This window comes from Colobus angolensis, unplaced genomic scaffold (assembly GCF_000951035.1).
Source record: "Colobus angolensis palliatus isolate OR3802 unplaced genomic scaffold, Cang.pa_1.0 Scaffold355, whole genome shotgun sequence".
NCBI classification, from domain to species: Eukaryota; Metazoa; Chordata; class Mammalia; order Primates; family Cercopithecidae; genus Colobus; species Colobus angolensis.
Genome location: NW_012116877.1, coordinates 1,235,093 through 1,251,346, shown reverse-complemented (window position 1 = coordinate 1,251,346; position 16,254 = coordinate 1,235,093). Strand labels below are relative to the sequence as shown.

General features: G+C 46.1%; 1 protein-coding gene across 3 annotated transcripts in view; it reads right to left on the bottom strand.

The window, feature by feature from the left end:
- Nucleotides 1–6,639: 6,639 nt before the first annotated feature.
- Nucleotides 6,640–16,254, bottom strand: part of FCHSD2 (FCH and double SH3 domains 2) — a 338,593-nt gene continuing 328,978 nt past the window's right edge. For all 3 annotated transcript variants that reach the window (XM_011953051.1, XM_011953052.1, XM_011953053.1), the window contains 6 exons: nt 13,369–13,452; nt 13,069–13,246; nt 12,543–12,763; nt 11,385–11,514; nt 10,755–10,837; nt 6,640–8,764 (listed from right to left, as the gene is read on the bottom strand). In XM_011953051.1, the coding sequence (XP_011808441.1) occupies nt 8,681–8,764; nt 10,755–10,837; nt 11,385–11,514; nt 12,543–12,763; nt 13,069–13,246; nt 13,369–13,452 (780 nt within the window). In that variant the 3' untranslated portion in view covers nt 6,640–8,680. The remainder of the gene's footprint in view (nt 8,765–10,754; nt 10,838–11,384; nt 11,515–12,542; nt 12,764–13,068; nt 13,247–13,368; nt 13,453–16,254) is intronic.

Here is a 16,254-nt window from a genome sequence, read left to right as displayed (position 1 = left end):
TCCTTGGTCCATGGGGCCTCCCTTAGACTGGGTCTGCGTTCTTCCTCCAGAGGTAGTGCCCAGGGTGGGGCAGAGTAGGACCTCTATGTGTCTGTGCCTGGGGGAGGGCAGCTGTGGGCCAGACCTGGGCCTGGGGCTTTGCTTACAAGGCAGAGCCCACAGGGCAGAGTTGGGGCAAATCAACTTCCTTCACACCCAGGACTGGGCACAGGCCTGTGGAGACAGACAGTGTTGGTTAAATGGCAACACCTATACTCTGTTGACTCCCAGACCATTCACTACTTTTGGTTCACCTGCCTCCTGGCCATCATCTCCCCTGCAAGTGACCTGTTCCTCCTGCACCCCATGTCCCTGGGACCTTGTGCTGCTGGATCTAGTACTCCTCCATCCCTCCTGCCACTGTGGGCCACCTTCTAGACTTGCAGTCTCCCCATCCAATCCTTTCCCTTACTATGGCCAGAGCGACTTTTTTTGTTGTTGTTGCTTTTGAGACACAAAAAACCTCACTGCGGCCTCAAACCCTTGCAGCCTTAAACCCCTGGGTTTAAGTAAGCCTCCCACCTGGTCCTCCCAAAGGGCTGGGATTACAGGTGCACAGCACCATGCTCAGCCCAACAGGGTGACTTTCTAGGGTGTCGTGGTCGCAAGTCCAATCCTTTGGAGTTCCCCTATTGCCTTTAGAGACCACCCCCAACCCCAGCATGAAATTTGGAGCCCCTGGGATGTGACTCTGCTGGCCTCTCAGCTGCCTCTTCATTTTCTTGCTATTCACTCATTCATTTACTCATTTAGAGATGAGGTCTCACTATGTTGCCCAGGCTGGTCTCAAACTCCTGTGCTCAAGCGATCCTCCTGCCTTAGCCTCCCCAGTAGCTGGGCCTACAGGTGCATGCCACCATGCCTGGCTATTTCCTTGCTATCATGAGTGTGTCTCAGACATGCTTTTCTTTCTTGCCAGAATGTTCTCCTTCCCTCCCAGCCCCCAATTCAAATTTTTCTTTCAGGATTCCCCTTCCTTTGCCTGCCAAGCTGGGTAGAGGCCTCCTCTGTCTCTGAGCTCCCCTTTTGTATCTGCCTCCCTCCATTTTAAGCCAAGGAACTCTTGGAAGAGGCCAGGATAGGAATACATTTATTCCCTGGGATCAGGCCTGGCACAGAGAATGACTCAGGAAATGTTTATTAAGTGGTTAAATTTTCTTATTCAGGCTGGGCATGGTGGCTCACACCTGTAATCCCAGCACTTTGGGAGGCCGAGGAGGGGCGGGGGGATCACCTGAGGTCAGGAGTTCGAGGCCAGCCTGAGCAACATAGTGAAACCTTGTCTCTACTAAAAATACAAAATTAGGTGGGCGTGGTGGCACATGCCTGTAATCCCAGATACTTGTGAGGCTGAGGCAGGAGAATCACAAACCCGGGAGGAGGAAGTTGCAGTGAGCCGAGAATGCGCCATTGCACTCTAGCCTGGGCAACAAGAATGAAACTTCATCTCAGCAACCTTCTCTTATTCAAGGACTCAGCCAGTCTAACAGTCTAAGAGTCTTGGGTTCCAACATTCTTCAATACTGAGACTTCTACTCTGCCCCAGCCCTCATGCCCTGGCTCCCAGTAGCCACCAGGGGTCACCAGCTGCCTAGTCTATTGTGGCCATTCCACTTTCCAGGGACACACAGCTGGGGAGACTGACACTCCTACAGCCACCGTGACTGAGCCCTTAGGAGATGCCAGGCCGTGCCCTGCACCCTTTTTGCAGCATTATTTGTTCCTCCCAACTACATTGCCATGTAGATACCATGTTTCCCAGGTGAGAAAACTGAGCTCAGAGAGGCCCTGCAGCTAGACTGTGGCTGCATTACACACATTCTTTTTAAAGCAAGGTGTTCAGATTCCCAATTAGGCAGGGCTGCAGGGCATGCCCCCTCCCCCAGGGTGTGCCCCCTGCCTGACACCATGGGGGTAGAGGTGTGATGCTAGCCTTGTGTCTAACCTGACTCCCTCCCTGCATCTTTGCCCTTTTCTATTATGAGTCCTGAGCCTGGATGGTTAGTATCCCTTGAAGTGAGGGACATGCAGGGACACAGGAGCGAGGGCACTTGAATCCTGGGAGGCCAGCTGTGCCATTGTGTTTCTCCTCCATTTCACAGGGTTGCAATGGAGACTGTGCTTAGAGAGCCCAGAGGAGGTGCTCAGGAAATGGTCTGACTGATCTCTGGGACGGTGACCCCTCGGCTCCCCCAAAGCCTTCCCTTGTACCTTATGGGTGTCAATCTTACCACACACATAGCTGCTGTCGGGTGGAGTTGCCTCTCTCAAGGAGCACATGTTCACCTTAACTTGCTTGGAGGTCCCCCTCCCAGTAGGAGGGGGTGATTCCTGGAGGAACAAGTCCGTAAGGCCAGAAACAGGCCAAGGAGTTCCCGGGAATGAGGTAGGCAGGAAAAAGAGGAGCTCACAGACTGAGCAGAGGAGTTCAGAGGGGCATGTCAGCAGGAAGGCTATTCCTCCCTCCAGTCTCTTCAGTCCTGTTCAGCAGAGGGGTGAAAATGGATGCTGACAGCTCCTCCAGGCTCTCAGCAGTCAGTGCTCAGGTTTTCAGGACTCTGGTGCTCAGGGGTTGCCTGCCTGAATTCGGGTGCCTAGGTCAAATCTGGAATGGCCCGCACTCATGGGTATAAAAACTGAGGCCCAGAGATGGGGCAGCTCCCTTGGCTCACATAGCAGAGCTGGGTAAGAACCCAGGCCTCTGATGCCCACTTTTCTAAAAACTGGATTCAGATTCTTCAAAGAGGCTGACCAGGGCTTCTGGAGGCCTAGTTCTGGGCTCTCCAGTTCTGTCTTCCTGGGAGATCTTGGGCAGGCTCTCATATTCCCCACCTGTGAAACTTCCTGCCCCAAGCCTCCCCAAAGGCGACACGGCTCTTCTGCAGAGCTGTTCTGTAGGCATGAGGACCATGGCCTCTGCCTGCCCTGCCCAATCTCAAGTCTTAGTGAGCTTGAGACCCCAGGGAGGGAGAAATGACAGATGCCCCTATCCTATGCTCCTACTGCCCCTTGGTCATCTTTCAGTGTCTGGCTTCATTCTGCTGTTGCCCTGAATCTCTCCTGCCAGATGCAAGCCCCTCAGTGACAAGGCTCCAGAGACCTGAACATGACCTGTGGCAGCATGTTTGCTGAATTGAATTGAATAGAGGTGGTCTCTGGAGAGATCTGACATCATCAGATGTGGACCCATCTGTGAGATTCAGACATATCCATGCCTGCATACAGGCTTTTCCACTGGAGGCACATTCACTCATCACAAACATTTTCAGCTTATCTGTATATTACCCTATTTCATCCTCCTGGATCTTAGAAGTTTGTACTATCTACTTGTTCCTACTTTACAGATGAGGAAAGCAGGGTCCAGAAGGTGAAGGGATGAGCCTGAAGTCACAGCTAATCTGAGGTGGGCTGGGGATTGGAATACATTTCCTTTGGCCGTGCTCTTTTCTGTTTCTCACAGGAGCAAGTGGTGAAGAGTGAGTTCTATGCGCAGTGTAAAAGGGCTGTGGGCCCTGTCCCTGGGTTCATTTCTGTTATGTTTCAGCATAAAACATTCCAGGAAAGGCTGGGAGCAGTGGCTCATGCCTGTAATTCCAAAACTTTGGGAGGGCAGGGCAGGTGGATCACCTGAGGTCAGGAGTTCGAGACCAGTCTGGCCAACACGGTGAAACCCCGTCTCTACTAATAATACAAAAAAATTAGCCGGGTGTGGTGGCACATGCCTGTAATCCCAGCTACTTAAGAAGCTGAGGCAGGAGAATCGCTTGAACCCAGGAGGCAGAGGTTGCAGTGAGCTGAGATTGCACCGTCGCACTCCAGCCTGGGTGATGAGCGAAACTCTGTCTCAAAAAAAAAAAAAAGTTTTTCAGGAAAAGATTCCCAGACCAGAGCTCTCAGAAACAGACATAGCAAAAGTGTGTTTTTTGGCCTCTGGGACTGAGGGAAAACAGTCTAGGAACAAGATGCTCTTTGGCATTCATTTGGTTCTTGGCAGATCGAGCAGTAACAAGGCAAACACAGGAAGATTCTAGGAGGAAACTTAAAAGTTGCAGGATTTGGGGATAAATTACAATCCTCCCCCTTCTAACCTAAAATTTCTGTAATTTAGTTATATTTCTGTCATGAAAAACAACTTCACAATGAACAAAATAAATGCGAAGATTCAGAGCAGCTGGATTTCATCCTAAGGCCACTGGGAGAGGGCTGGGCAGTCACTGGCCGCAAAACCAAAAGCTGCGGCTGGGTTCTTCAGGCAGTGAGTGGATACAGCAGCCTGGGATGCAGTTGCAACCTAGAGGATAGGGGTTTATTTTGTCCAAGGTCCCAGTAGGAGAGTCCAGTGGCTGTTTTCTTTTCAATTTCTTGCCATCCAAAGAAGTCTGTATATTAGTAAGTCTGGTTTCAAATACTGTGACCTTTTTTGTGTGATGTTCTCTGTATCTAGAAACTGAACTCATCCAGGGCATGCGAATTAGATAAGCCCTTGGAGATCACCTCATTCCATTCTTTTTTTTTTTTTTTTTTTTTTTTGAGACAGAGTCTTGCTCTGTCGCCCAGTCTAGAGTGCAGTGGTATGCTCTTGGTTCACTACCTCTCTGCCTCCCTGGTTCCAGCAATTCTCTTGCCTCAGCCTCCCTAGTAGCTGGGATTACAGGCACTGCCACCATACCTGGCTAATTTTTGTATGTTCAGTATAGACGGGGTTTCACTACGTTGGTCAGGCTGGTCTCAAACTCCTGACCTCAGGTGATCCACCAGCCTTGGCCTTCCAAAGTGCTGGGATTACAGGTGTGAGCCACTGTGCCCAGCCATCATTCCATTCCTTTCAAAATTGAGGATGTGATACCTTAGAGGGAAAGGTCTTCCATCAAGCAGTGGCAGGGCTAAGGCCAGATGATGCCCTCCCACTGGGTCTCTGGCTTGTGAATGTGGGTGGGGTGGTGGGTCAGAGAGGAAGGTTAACTAGTTGGTGTGCTGAGAACCTGTGGCCTGATTGCATCATGCATCAAGTCAGTTCCTGTGATGGAGACCAAAATTTAGCTATGACGCTGGGGTGAGGCAGTTAGCTAAGCTTTGCCCTTGGTCACAGATGGAGCTTCCAGTACCGAAAGCAGCTTTCACTGGCAGCGAAGTCAGAAGATGGAAATGACACTTTGTGTCCTGACAGCCCTTCTCAACATTTTTGGTAGAGCACTTCACACACATTCTTTCCCTTGGGCCTTATGACAACCCTGTGTGTTACTGTGGGCCTGGAAGACTATCAAGAACCTTAGTTCTGAAGGGAAGGACACTGAGAAGAGGCAGGAGAGGTGGTAGTAAGAAGAGTTTGTGGTGACCAGCCTGTGCCACACACTTTATATGGCTTCCTGGAGCCAGTCTTATTCTCAGGTTCCAGATGAGGACACAGGCTCAGTCCCCATGGCTGTCAAGTGGCAGAGCCAGGATTTAACCCAGACCTCCTGGCTCCCAAGTCCATATGCGGTTGGTGGTAGTATAAATGGATATAGTCCTTATAGGAGGCCAATTTGGGCAAAATCTAACACAATTAAATACATACCTTTTTGACTCTCAAAATCCACACTTAGGAATCTACCCAACATTTATACTGGACCACATTTTTTTTTTTTGGACAGAATTTCACTCTTGTTTCCCAGATTGGAGTGCAATGGCGCAATCTCAGCTCACCGCAACCTCTGCCTCCCATGTTCAAGCGATTCTCCTGCCTCAGCCTCTCGAGTAGCTGGGATTACAGGCACAAGCCACCATGCCTGGCCAATTTTGTATTTTCGGTAGAGACAGGGTTTCTCCATGTTGGTTAGGCTGGTCTCAAACTCTTGACCTCAGGCGATCTGCCCACCTGGGCCTCTCAAAGTGCTGGGATTACAGGCATGACCCACTGTGCCTGGCTGAACACATTTTTATGTAAACAGGCAATGTGTACACTTAAGAGTCTTATGCACAGGAAAATGTCTGGAAAAATACTTACTGCACGTCCCCCGCTCTGGGAAAAAGGAGAGCTTGTGGAGCCCTTCCCCAAACAGGCTGTGTCCTGGTCCTCAGTGTGGCTGGCTGGAAGCCAGAGGGACTTAGCCTTTAACTAAGAATGCTCCATCCACCCCTGAGACTGAGAAAATCTCCTTTCACACAATTCATTACTCCTTAGGGTGGAGGTTTAGGAAAGGGGAGAGGCGTGCAGAATGCCCGCTTCCTGGAAGCCAGCGGTCACATCCGGCAAGGGGACTTCAGTGACCTTCCTCTCACCCCTCCAGCAGCAGAATCAGAGCTCCCTCTTCAGCTGCCTCTATGCTATCTGCCCCTCCCTTCTAGCACATGTCCCACAGTACTGTCCTCACGTATTTCTTTTTTTTCCCATGGGAAAAGCAAAGACCGTAACCTATTTACTGCCATCTCTAGTACCCAGGATATTACACCTAGCACATGGGTGGCTTCAGGGACTGTCTCATGGATGGATTAATTTACTTTCTCCTCTCTCTGTCTGTTAGCTGGTTTAAAGGAGGGCCCAGGAATGTCTTTATAAGAAGCATGGGCTTTTTGGAAAGGTCTGTTTACCCAAGTCTTTCTATAGTAAATCTTAGAAAACATAATTCCATTTTTTTTTAATTACTCAACATTTTATACATAATAAATACAAACTTTTTACAGCCACTGTAAAGAAAGCACATCTGCACAGAGGCTCCTTCCGAGCCCTGACCTGTGCACTGTGGTGCTGGATTCCATGTCCTGGATGAAGGGGTTGTTTTTTAAAAAGGAGGCATATTTTCACAACTTTGCTTTTTAAAATAAAATTAGCAGCTCTTCCAAAAAATATTTTAAAATACAACGAAAGATTTCAAATAACCTGCTGAGGTTGTGGAAAACCCAAATTCAAGGACAATTTGGCTAGCTAAAGAGAGAATACAAGACTGGGTGGCAAGAACTGCTCTATTTAATAAGCATTTGAAGATTTTTTAATATGTTAGCAAACTTTAAAATCTTAAAAAACCACCCTTTTAATTTCTTTTTTAAACTTAAGAATAAGTTTGATAAACACAAAAGACCTCAAATAGATCAACAGGTTAAGAAGTGTAAAAAACAACAACAACAAAAACCCCCAAATCATGAAGAAGATTCATCAATGGGTATTGTCACTGAAGTGATCAAAGAACTAAAAATTTCTTCAGTTATGACCTTACTTTTGGTCAAAAATCCCATGGGGACATTTGGTGAGCATTTCAAGTTTTTTAAGATTCGTAGGAGGGATGGAGTTTTCAAAGCATAATGCAACTTTTAGATTAAATTCTGCAAATTTGATTTCTTAACCTAGAAAACAAAAAACAAAACCACAACCAGCAAACATCCCGTAGTCCCCAGGTATTGCGCTCCCTACCTTCTACAGCAGCGGACAGCGGAGAGTCAGTACCTGACTCGGGGGCACCTGCTGTTGTAGGCTTGCTGGCCTGCAAAGAAGGCCACTCCTGGTTTTCCCTGTGACACACAGAAGACACTTGTCTTTTCCTGGTAAATCTGTACTTGTGCAGGGTGTGTAATCCTTCAGTCCTTTCTCACAGGAAGCTGGTTTCCTCCACGGGCCCCCAGGTTCTTCCTTCCAAGGAAATGTCAGGGTAGTGGGACCTGGAAGCTCCATTTGCCACCGTAGCAGTTGGTCTGGACTAACCACAGCCTGGCTGTCTGGGCCGGTCTGCTGGCTGCTGGGTTGGGAATAAAATAATGCCAGGGGCCTCTCCAGTAGAGAAGCTCAACAATGCCGGTATGTGTCCTCAACTTATCTAGACATTCAGATTCTAAACATACTGGTAAGAAGAGTATATGCTGTAAAAATTAAGATGAAAAATACCCAAATACAAAAGAACATTATATTGGCTAATTTCAGATCCGGAAGCTCCATTTCTGCTTTAGCCATAGCCTCCTTTCTATTAGTCTATGTGATGGACAAGATGTGGCTATTAGTTCAGCCCCTCCATATTAGCTCCGCTAATTCTAAATTAATGGCACAGATATTAATACGAAGGACACTGTTATTTTAAGTCTGTTAGTGGTGGAAGAGATGTGCATTAATGCAATTGGTGCTAAATTCAGGGCAGTCCAATTTTTCCCAATAAGGTTTCACTTTCTCAGTCTGGGGACTAACCTTGGGGAGGAGCCAGCCTCTCCTGAAATCCCTCCTTCTGTTTCCTTATGTAGCCACATGATCTGATTAATTCTCTGAGCAAAACTCACTTGAAGAAAGATGAGAATCTTTGCTACATCCTTGCGGTCACAGTAATATACTGTACGAGTGCACATGATCAGTAATTTAGGGACTGTGCCCTGGAATGAGGCCTGGTCTTGAGTCTCATATAAAAACAGACCACTGTTAGGCATGAGGGCTGCCCCCCTCTTTGCTCCTAGGGTCCGCTAGGATTTGTGCTATGGTAGGAAAGATGACATAGAAAATGACAACAACAAAAAAGGCACGAAATATTCAAAACGTGGGAGGAGTCTACCAGGCCACCCAGTCACAAATAATCCTTGTTTTTGCTCTGTTCAAGAGTCATCATCATGCAAAGGTGCCTAAAAACAAGACTGGCCAAACTCCAAGCCTGGCCTTGATTGTAGCAGTAATGGATGGGCAAGCCCATCATCACACCAGTGTGATTTCCACATCTTCAATCTTCTCTGCTGGCCTTCGGTGATTCTGCGTAGGTGGAGGGGGAGCTGCCCGGACCTGAGCAGGAAACAGTTACGTAGATTGTCAGTCAGTTCCTGACTCAGTATCTGAAGCATCCCCAAAACCTAATCACTCATCTGTCCAAGGACGTGGGCACCTTAGGGGTCTCAGAAATGTTGTGAGCACATGCTTTCAACTTAGTCTTCACTGTTTCCTACACTGAGAAGCAGTTGTTCTCAGTGAAATATCAAGCCCACGAATCAGCTTCTTGTCTAGGCTAAAAACCTCATGGGTGGCACAAGAGTCGCATGACTAAGATCGTAGCACATCCTTCAAAGCAAAGGTCTGGTTGGAAGCAAGGGAGAGCAATGCTTAGAGAAATGAAACATTTCAGCATGTCTTGGGAAGAGAGTTACAAAAGGTAAGGCTAGAAAGGTAGGCTGGGGTTAAGTCGTGAAGGGCCTTGTTAAACCATGTTTAAACATCTGCTTTAAGAAGAAAAAAATCTGTGCTTTATTCTGTAGGCAAAAGAGGAGTTTTTGATGGATTTTAAGCAATATCAGATCTGTGAAAAGATGACTCAGGTAACAATTAGAGAAAAGATCAGAGGCAAGCAAGAGTCCAGGTAAGAAGGCAACTTAGGAGACTTTTGTAGTCCTCTGAATGAGAGTTGACAATAGCCGAAACGAGGGTACTGGCAGTAGGGGAAGTAGAGAAGTGTAAAGATTTGCGAGCTGTCTGCAAGGTATATCTGGCAGGATTTGGGAATGACTGTGGGAGGCAGGGGTGGAAGGTATTAAGAATGATGCCAGAACACCAGTAGGATAGGGGTTCCATTTACCAAGATAGGCAATATGGAAAAAGGAACATGTCTGGGAGGGAACACAACTCATTTTTGCTGAGTTTTGGGGATCTGGGACATATAAACGGAGACATCCACAAATCTGAAGCTCAGTGAAGAGATCGGATTGGCAGTTACAAATCTGAAACTTGCTGGTATATAAATGGTTATTCATAGCTGTGGAAGCAGATGAGGTCATTTGGTAAAAGTGCTTTCAACAACTTCAAGAGAAGCAGCCCAGGGACAGAACAATGAGAAGTATCAGCAGAGACAGGTGGAGGCAAGGCTGCAAAGGTCCACAGAAAGGTAGGACCAGAGAGGAAGAAAGCAAACGAGGCAAATGTGGTAGAGAAGCACATCAGCCCACTGCTCTCTGTTCCCACTCTTACCCACCAGTCCATGCTGCCACCGCCTCTTTCTTCGATGCTGCCCCAGTCTCCTAATTGCTCCCTAGGTCCCTTCTGCCAGCCTCCATCCATCCTTCACTTAGCTGCCATAGCGATGCTATAAAAATGCACCAGCCACAACACTGTCCAGCTTACCACTTTACAATGGCTTCCTATCTCATTTGGGATAAAGACTCAAGTCCTTAAGAAGGCACTCAATACATATTTGCTGAATCAATGAAGCCAAAGGAAGTCAGTGGTAAAGGAATGGTATCAAAAGCTAATGGGGTCAAGGAAAATAAAATTGCCAAGTATCCAACTGGATTACTAATGTGCAAGTCATGATCTTGGAGTACAGTGGTGGGTGGAATGCAGACGGCAGTAGAGTGAAGGGTGAGGTATATTTACCCGGAGAATAAACGCTCTTTAAGGCCATGAAGTTAGCTTATTATTTCATCTCAGTATTCCTCAAAGAGGCAAACAGAGGCCTGGAAAATTAAATGTTTACCGAAAAAAGTGTTTCACAATTAGCCCGCTTTAATGCTCATAAAGCTTGTTCTAATCTAAATACACTTTCATAGCCATCATCTTGCAATCTCACTGTGGCTCAGTGAAAAACGTTCCAGTGTAGATTAAATGTTCCAAGATGAGTTGATTTCTATGGCCTTCCTTTTCAATAGCTCTTTTTACCTTCCCAAACCCAGTTCATCCTTGTTTGGCAGAGTCAGTGACAACATAGGGGCCACGGGGAAACATTAATTCCTTCCTTTCAATTTGGAAGAACTATGCATTCTATAATCCTGCAAGATAAGAGACTTACAGGTCGCAGTTTGCCATGTGAGGTCTCAGGCGTATGCCTTGATGCCTGAGAGAATCCTGGTGACTCAGCATGAAGGCTGTTTTCTAAGGGAGAAAACCAAAGAAGTTCATTTTACTTGAGTTGTTGAACAATAAAAATGCCGATGCAAGGCTGGCATGGTGGCTCAAGCCTGTAATCCCAGCACTTTGGGATACTGAGGCAGGAGGATTACTTGAGGCCAGGAGTTCAAGGCTGCAGTGAGCTATGATCCCGCCACTGCACTCTAGGCTGGGCGACAGAATAATACCCTTTCTCCACAAAAAATACAAAAATTAGCTGTGTGTGGTAGTGCATGCCTGTACTCCTAGCTACTAGGGAGGCTGAGGCAGGAGGATCACTTGAGCCTAGGAGTTAGTTATCACTTGAGCCACTTGGTTAGGCTGCTGTGAGCCTACTGAACTCCAGCCTGGGTGTCCAGCCTGAACTCATGCCACTGAACTCCAGCCTGGGTGTCCAGCCTGGGTGACAGAGCGAGACTCTGTCTCCAAAAAAAGAAAAAAAAAGCAAATGCAGTTTTGTTTGCCCTTCAGGCGAATATGCAGATTTCTGAAGTGAAAATGCATTTAGATCCATGCCTAGGAGAACCCTTACCGTTTGCTGAAGGAGACCGGGGAAAGTACAGGGAGCTCCTCTTATCTGGGCTGGGGTAGGGGCTGCTGGGAGGCTGGTCATACAACGGCAGTGGAGGCAGGGAGGCGTGTGGCTTGGGGGAAGGAGAGATCTGCAGCAAAGGGAAGTGAGGTTACCTGGTGCTTCTGCCCAGGAAGGACAGCCTGGCTGCTTCTCTGACTGCTCTGTATACATCCCTTTTCTCTGAAGCTAAGCTGACTATTGAAACTTGTCAACCTCATTAGAAGCAACTGAGCATTAAATAACCACCTCAAGCCCCAATACTGCATTGCACTTCACTTTTTCCTCTTACAGATCTCATCACATTATTGATTTTAGTTTGTCTTAAACAGTTATCAAGTGAAGCCACTCTCTAGGGTTCTATTGAAAATGTACCAAATTGGTCAATCCAGTAAACTTAGCAAAGAACACCAACAACAAAAAGAATAAGTTGGATTTTTTAGGGTGAAGATAAAATACCTTGATGAATTTCTGACTTCCCCAGGTTTTGTGCATGTTAGGCTAAGGGTCACAATCACCATGCAAACAAAATTGGCAAACATGTTCCTTCTTCCTCTACCTGTCTGGCCTGCAATGATAGATCCCTGAGGGGACAAACTAAACTCTGACTGAATTAGAGTTTCCTTTAAAGGCTGTTTCCCTGTGATAAACTAAGTCTAGGATCACTTGAGTGGGGATTAGGGGCTCTGGCAGGCTCATTAGTTCTCTGAAATAGATTGGCAGGACCTGGACTAGGCAAGGAGGCTCTGACAGTGAGGGAGAGAGAGAGCCAGCTAAGAGTTTTACTACGTAAATTAACCACAGAGCAACGCCTTCCCTCTTCGGTTTGTTTTTCTCCACCTAAATGATCTTTGGTATGTGACATATAATTTGGCATTTTGGTTAACCGATTCAGGGAAGAGAATGTGGGAAGATGGAGGTGTGGGAGGATGGCCATATTCCACAAGGGACTGACTGAGAAGTCTCTGGTTTCCCAAATTCAGTTGTGCAGACACTGGCAACCAAGGACCGGTGAGGGTAAGGCAGAGACTGCAGCCCACTTTTGTGTGAATTCACAGACCCCTTGGGAGCAATTTTCTTTAAACATCTTTTAATTCAACCGTCTCCCCTCTCAGATACCTGAATCTCTCTCATCCATGGAGTATCACCATTTTCTGAGGCTGAAAGTTCTTCCACTAGCACGGATGGGAAAACTCCAATACGCCCATTGAATTCCCCTTCCCAGAAGCCATCGTCGTCTTGGTTTTCTTTGTTCAAGATACGGATTATTGCTCCCTCAGGAAAAGATAACTCATCATCTGTCTGGCCCTCATAGTCATAAAGTGCTTTCACAAAACAGACTAGGGAGCAAGAGAAAAACAAATCTGGTAAGATAATTAATAGCCAGTTGCTTCCGCAACTACCCCTATGCTCACATGACAACTAAAACAGCATCATACAGAATAGGATTAAAGTTGTAATTTTTTTACTCACTGATGATTAATTTTAGGGTTCTACTGTGCAGGACAAATGTGACCATATAAAGAAGAGCATATTATAGGACAGGGGGAAAGTTGTGCTTTTTATCCTAGTGAAGGCTTACTCCAGGGCAATACAGTTTAGGTCAAATGTGACCAAATAAAGAGTGCCTTGTTTCAGTCTTTACCACTGGCATCTCCGTTGAGGCTGCCTGAAACGAGTTCTGCTTCCGTGGAATTGCTGGACGTGTGTGACCGACTGTCCAAAGTGGCCAGGGACTGCAGCATGCTCAGGAGGCTGTTTGAGGTGGGAAACTGTAGGTACTTTTCTGGCACATAACCCACTTGGCCAACTTTATTTCGAGCCTGGGTAAAAGACATGTGACAAAACAAGTTTACGCACACACAATTTAGACAGGGCACAACAAAGACCAAAACGAACTCCTAAAAATGTCACAAGAAGGGGCGATATGAGCAAAGGAATATACCTTTACCCAGTCTTCCATATCTCCATCTTCAATCACTTCTAACACCTCATGTTCCTCAATGGTCAACTCATCTGGTTGAGAAGCCTGCAATGTAGGATGGTCATGGACAAAATTAAAAAGGTTAGATAAGGAGCAGATGTGAGCTGATCATGACAAAAACTGGGGATCAAAATATTGAAATGATATTGAGAAACATGTTGAACATAAAAATTTAAATGCTGTAAAACTTTCATAATGAGGTGAAGTTTTACTTTAAAAAACTAAACAGAATAAAACCGTAACAAAAACCGAAGAAACTGAATCCTCAAGAGGCAATGAGGTTCAATGAACAGAACATGTGAGCCTGGGCAACATAGCGAGATCCCCATCTCTACCAATAAATAAATAAATAAGTAAGTAAATAAAATTAGTCAGGCATGGTGGAACGTGCCTGTAGTCACAGCTACTCAGGAGGCTGAAGTGGGAGGATCGCTTGAGCCTGGGAGGTTGAGGCTGCAGTGAGCCATGAGCATGCCACTGCACTCCAGCCTGGGCAACAGAGCGAGACCCTGTCTCTAAAAAAACAAACAAACAAAAAAAGATAGTACTTCTTGGAAGTAAAGGGACCTGGGTTCCAACTCCAGCTTCTGTATCAAGTTATTCAACTTGATGCCTCCATTTCTTTGAAATGACAATCCTGCCATTTTCTGGAGGATGTGAGTCAATGTGGGATGAATAAGCACAGAAGTGTGATGATTTGGGAAGCAAAGGCAAAGGAGAAGGCACTGAGTTGGAACTGCTACCAGAGGGCTCCCATGCACAAGCATGCAGTGAAAATGCAAAGAACTATGTACATGAATTTGATGATAGTGGGTGCAGTGCCTAGGATTGATCTGGAAACACTATAAAGCAGTGGCTAAAAGAAGAAAATTGTAGGAAAGGAAATGATTGAGATCAGTCATGGTTTGGATTTCTTATGCTCCAACTTAACTGTGTGGAGACTGAGCTGATCCACTTGCGTGCTACTGCACAAGCTGCTAACCATAGTGGTTTTCTTTTTTATCCCTGACAATAGCAGTCCACCAGCATTAGCCACCCACATGTTGCCCTTGAGAATGCCAAATCTGTAAATGCTCTGAGGCTCCACAGAGGGGCTGGAAAGTCCATGTGGCTTTGCTTCCTAACAGCCTTGCCTGTCACGTGTAATAGGCAGGGGCCTGCTGTCTTCTGGCTCTCTAGAAAACAGTCTTAAAAGCTTTTCCCAAGTCCCAAGATGGGTTAAAACCATCACTTAAAACCATAAAGTTTTTAAAATCTCACAATCTCAAAGTGTAAAATTAACTCCAAGTTACACAAACAAAAATAAGGCAAAAAAAAGGGGGTCATTTTCAAGATCAATTTCCCATTTTATGAACATTAAAACATTTCATCAAAATCCAGATTCTGGATGTTGCCATAGCTCCCTGAGACAGAAAAATAATATTGAGGATGGCTGACCAGTCACAGAATACTCGAGGGCCAGATTTTAAATTAACTCTTATCTCAAAACATAAGGAAAAAACCCCACTCATTTACCCTTGATAGCTTTTCCAATGGAATTCCTTGACTACTCTGAAACCACACTATGCCTTGGATATGCCAGCAAAAGGCACTTTTGTAATAAAAATGTTTTCCATGGCAACACCTAAAAAGTATCAACACAACCAGACGTTAATGTATGTGATAGCAAACCGGGAGGTAGTACACTTTCTTTCTTTCTTTTTTTTTTTTCACCGGGTTAGCCAGGATGGTCTTGATCTCCTGACCTCGTGATCCGCCCGTCTCGGCCTCCCAAAGTGCTGGGATTACAGGCTTGAGCCACCGCACCCGGCTGGTAGTACACTTTCAAATAAACTGCTGCCTTATAAAAAGCTATGGAGAGGCTGAGTGAGGTGGCTCACGCCTGTAATCCCAGCACTTTGGGAGGCCAAGGTGGGTGGATCACTTGAGGCCAGGAGTTTGAGACCAGCCTGGGCAACATGGCAAAACCCTGTCTCTATGAAAAATACAAAAAATTAGGTGGGTGTGGTGGCCCGCGCCTGTAATCCCAGCTATTTGGGAGGCTGAGGTGGGAGGATCACTTGAATCAGGGAGGCAGAGGTTGCAGTGAGCCAAGATCACACCACTGCACTCTAGCCTGGGTGACAGAGCAAGACCCTGTCTCAAAAAAAAAAAAGAAAAAAGCCATGGAGGTCCGTGCAAGTTTTTCAACACTGCAGCACTAGTTGTCCAATGTAAGCAGACACTAGCTTGATCATCCCATCCTAAAGCAGTGATGACCAATTCTTCCACCTAACAAGGTAGAAATTCTTTGTGTGGCAATCAAGACCCTGTGGGCCTCTTGACACTTTGGCCCCTGCACACTATTCCTATTCTCTGAGCATACCATGTTCTTCCTTGCCTCTGTGCTTTTATCAAGTGTTCTTCTGTCCAGCAGGCTCTGTTCCCTCTTTCCTATCTGATGAGCAGACTTAGATTACTGTGGGTTTAAGTCCAGCTTCAGTATGTTTTTATGGGCAAGTGACTGTAAGATACCTTTGAACCTCAGTTTTCTTTTTTCCTGTTAGAATATAAGCTCCATGAGAACAGAGATTTTTGTCTATTTTGATCAATGCTATATCCCAGAGCCTAGAAAAGCCCACAGCACTGATACATGGAAGGTGCTCAAGCACTGTTTGTTGAATGAATGGGGTGCTTGATAATATCTTCCTCATAGGGTTACTGAAGGGATTACAAATAAATAAATAGATAGATAGATAGTAGTTATGATTACTTTTGATTTGAGACTGAGCACATATGTTTGCCCTGACTACTCATGATGAGTAAGCTGCTCCACCTTTTGTTCTTTTTTTTTTTTTTTTTTTTTTT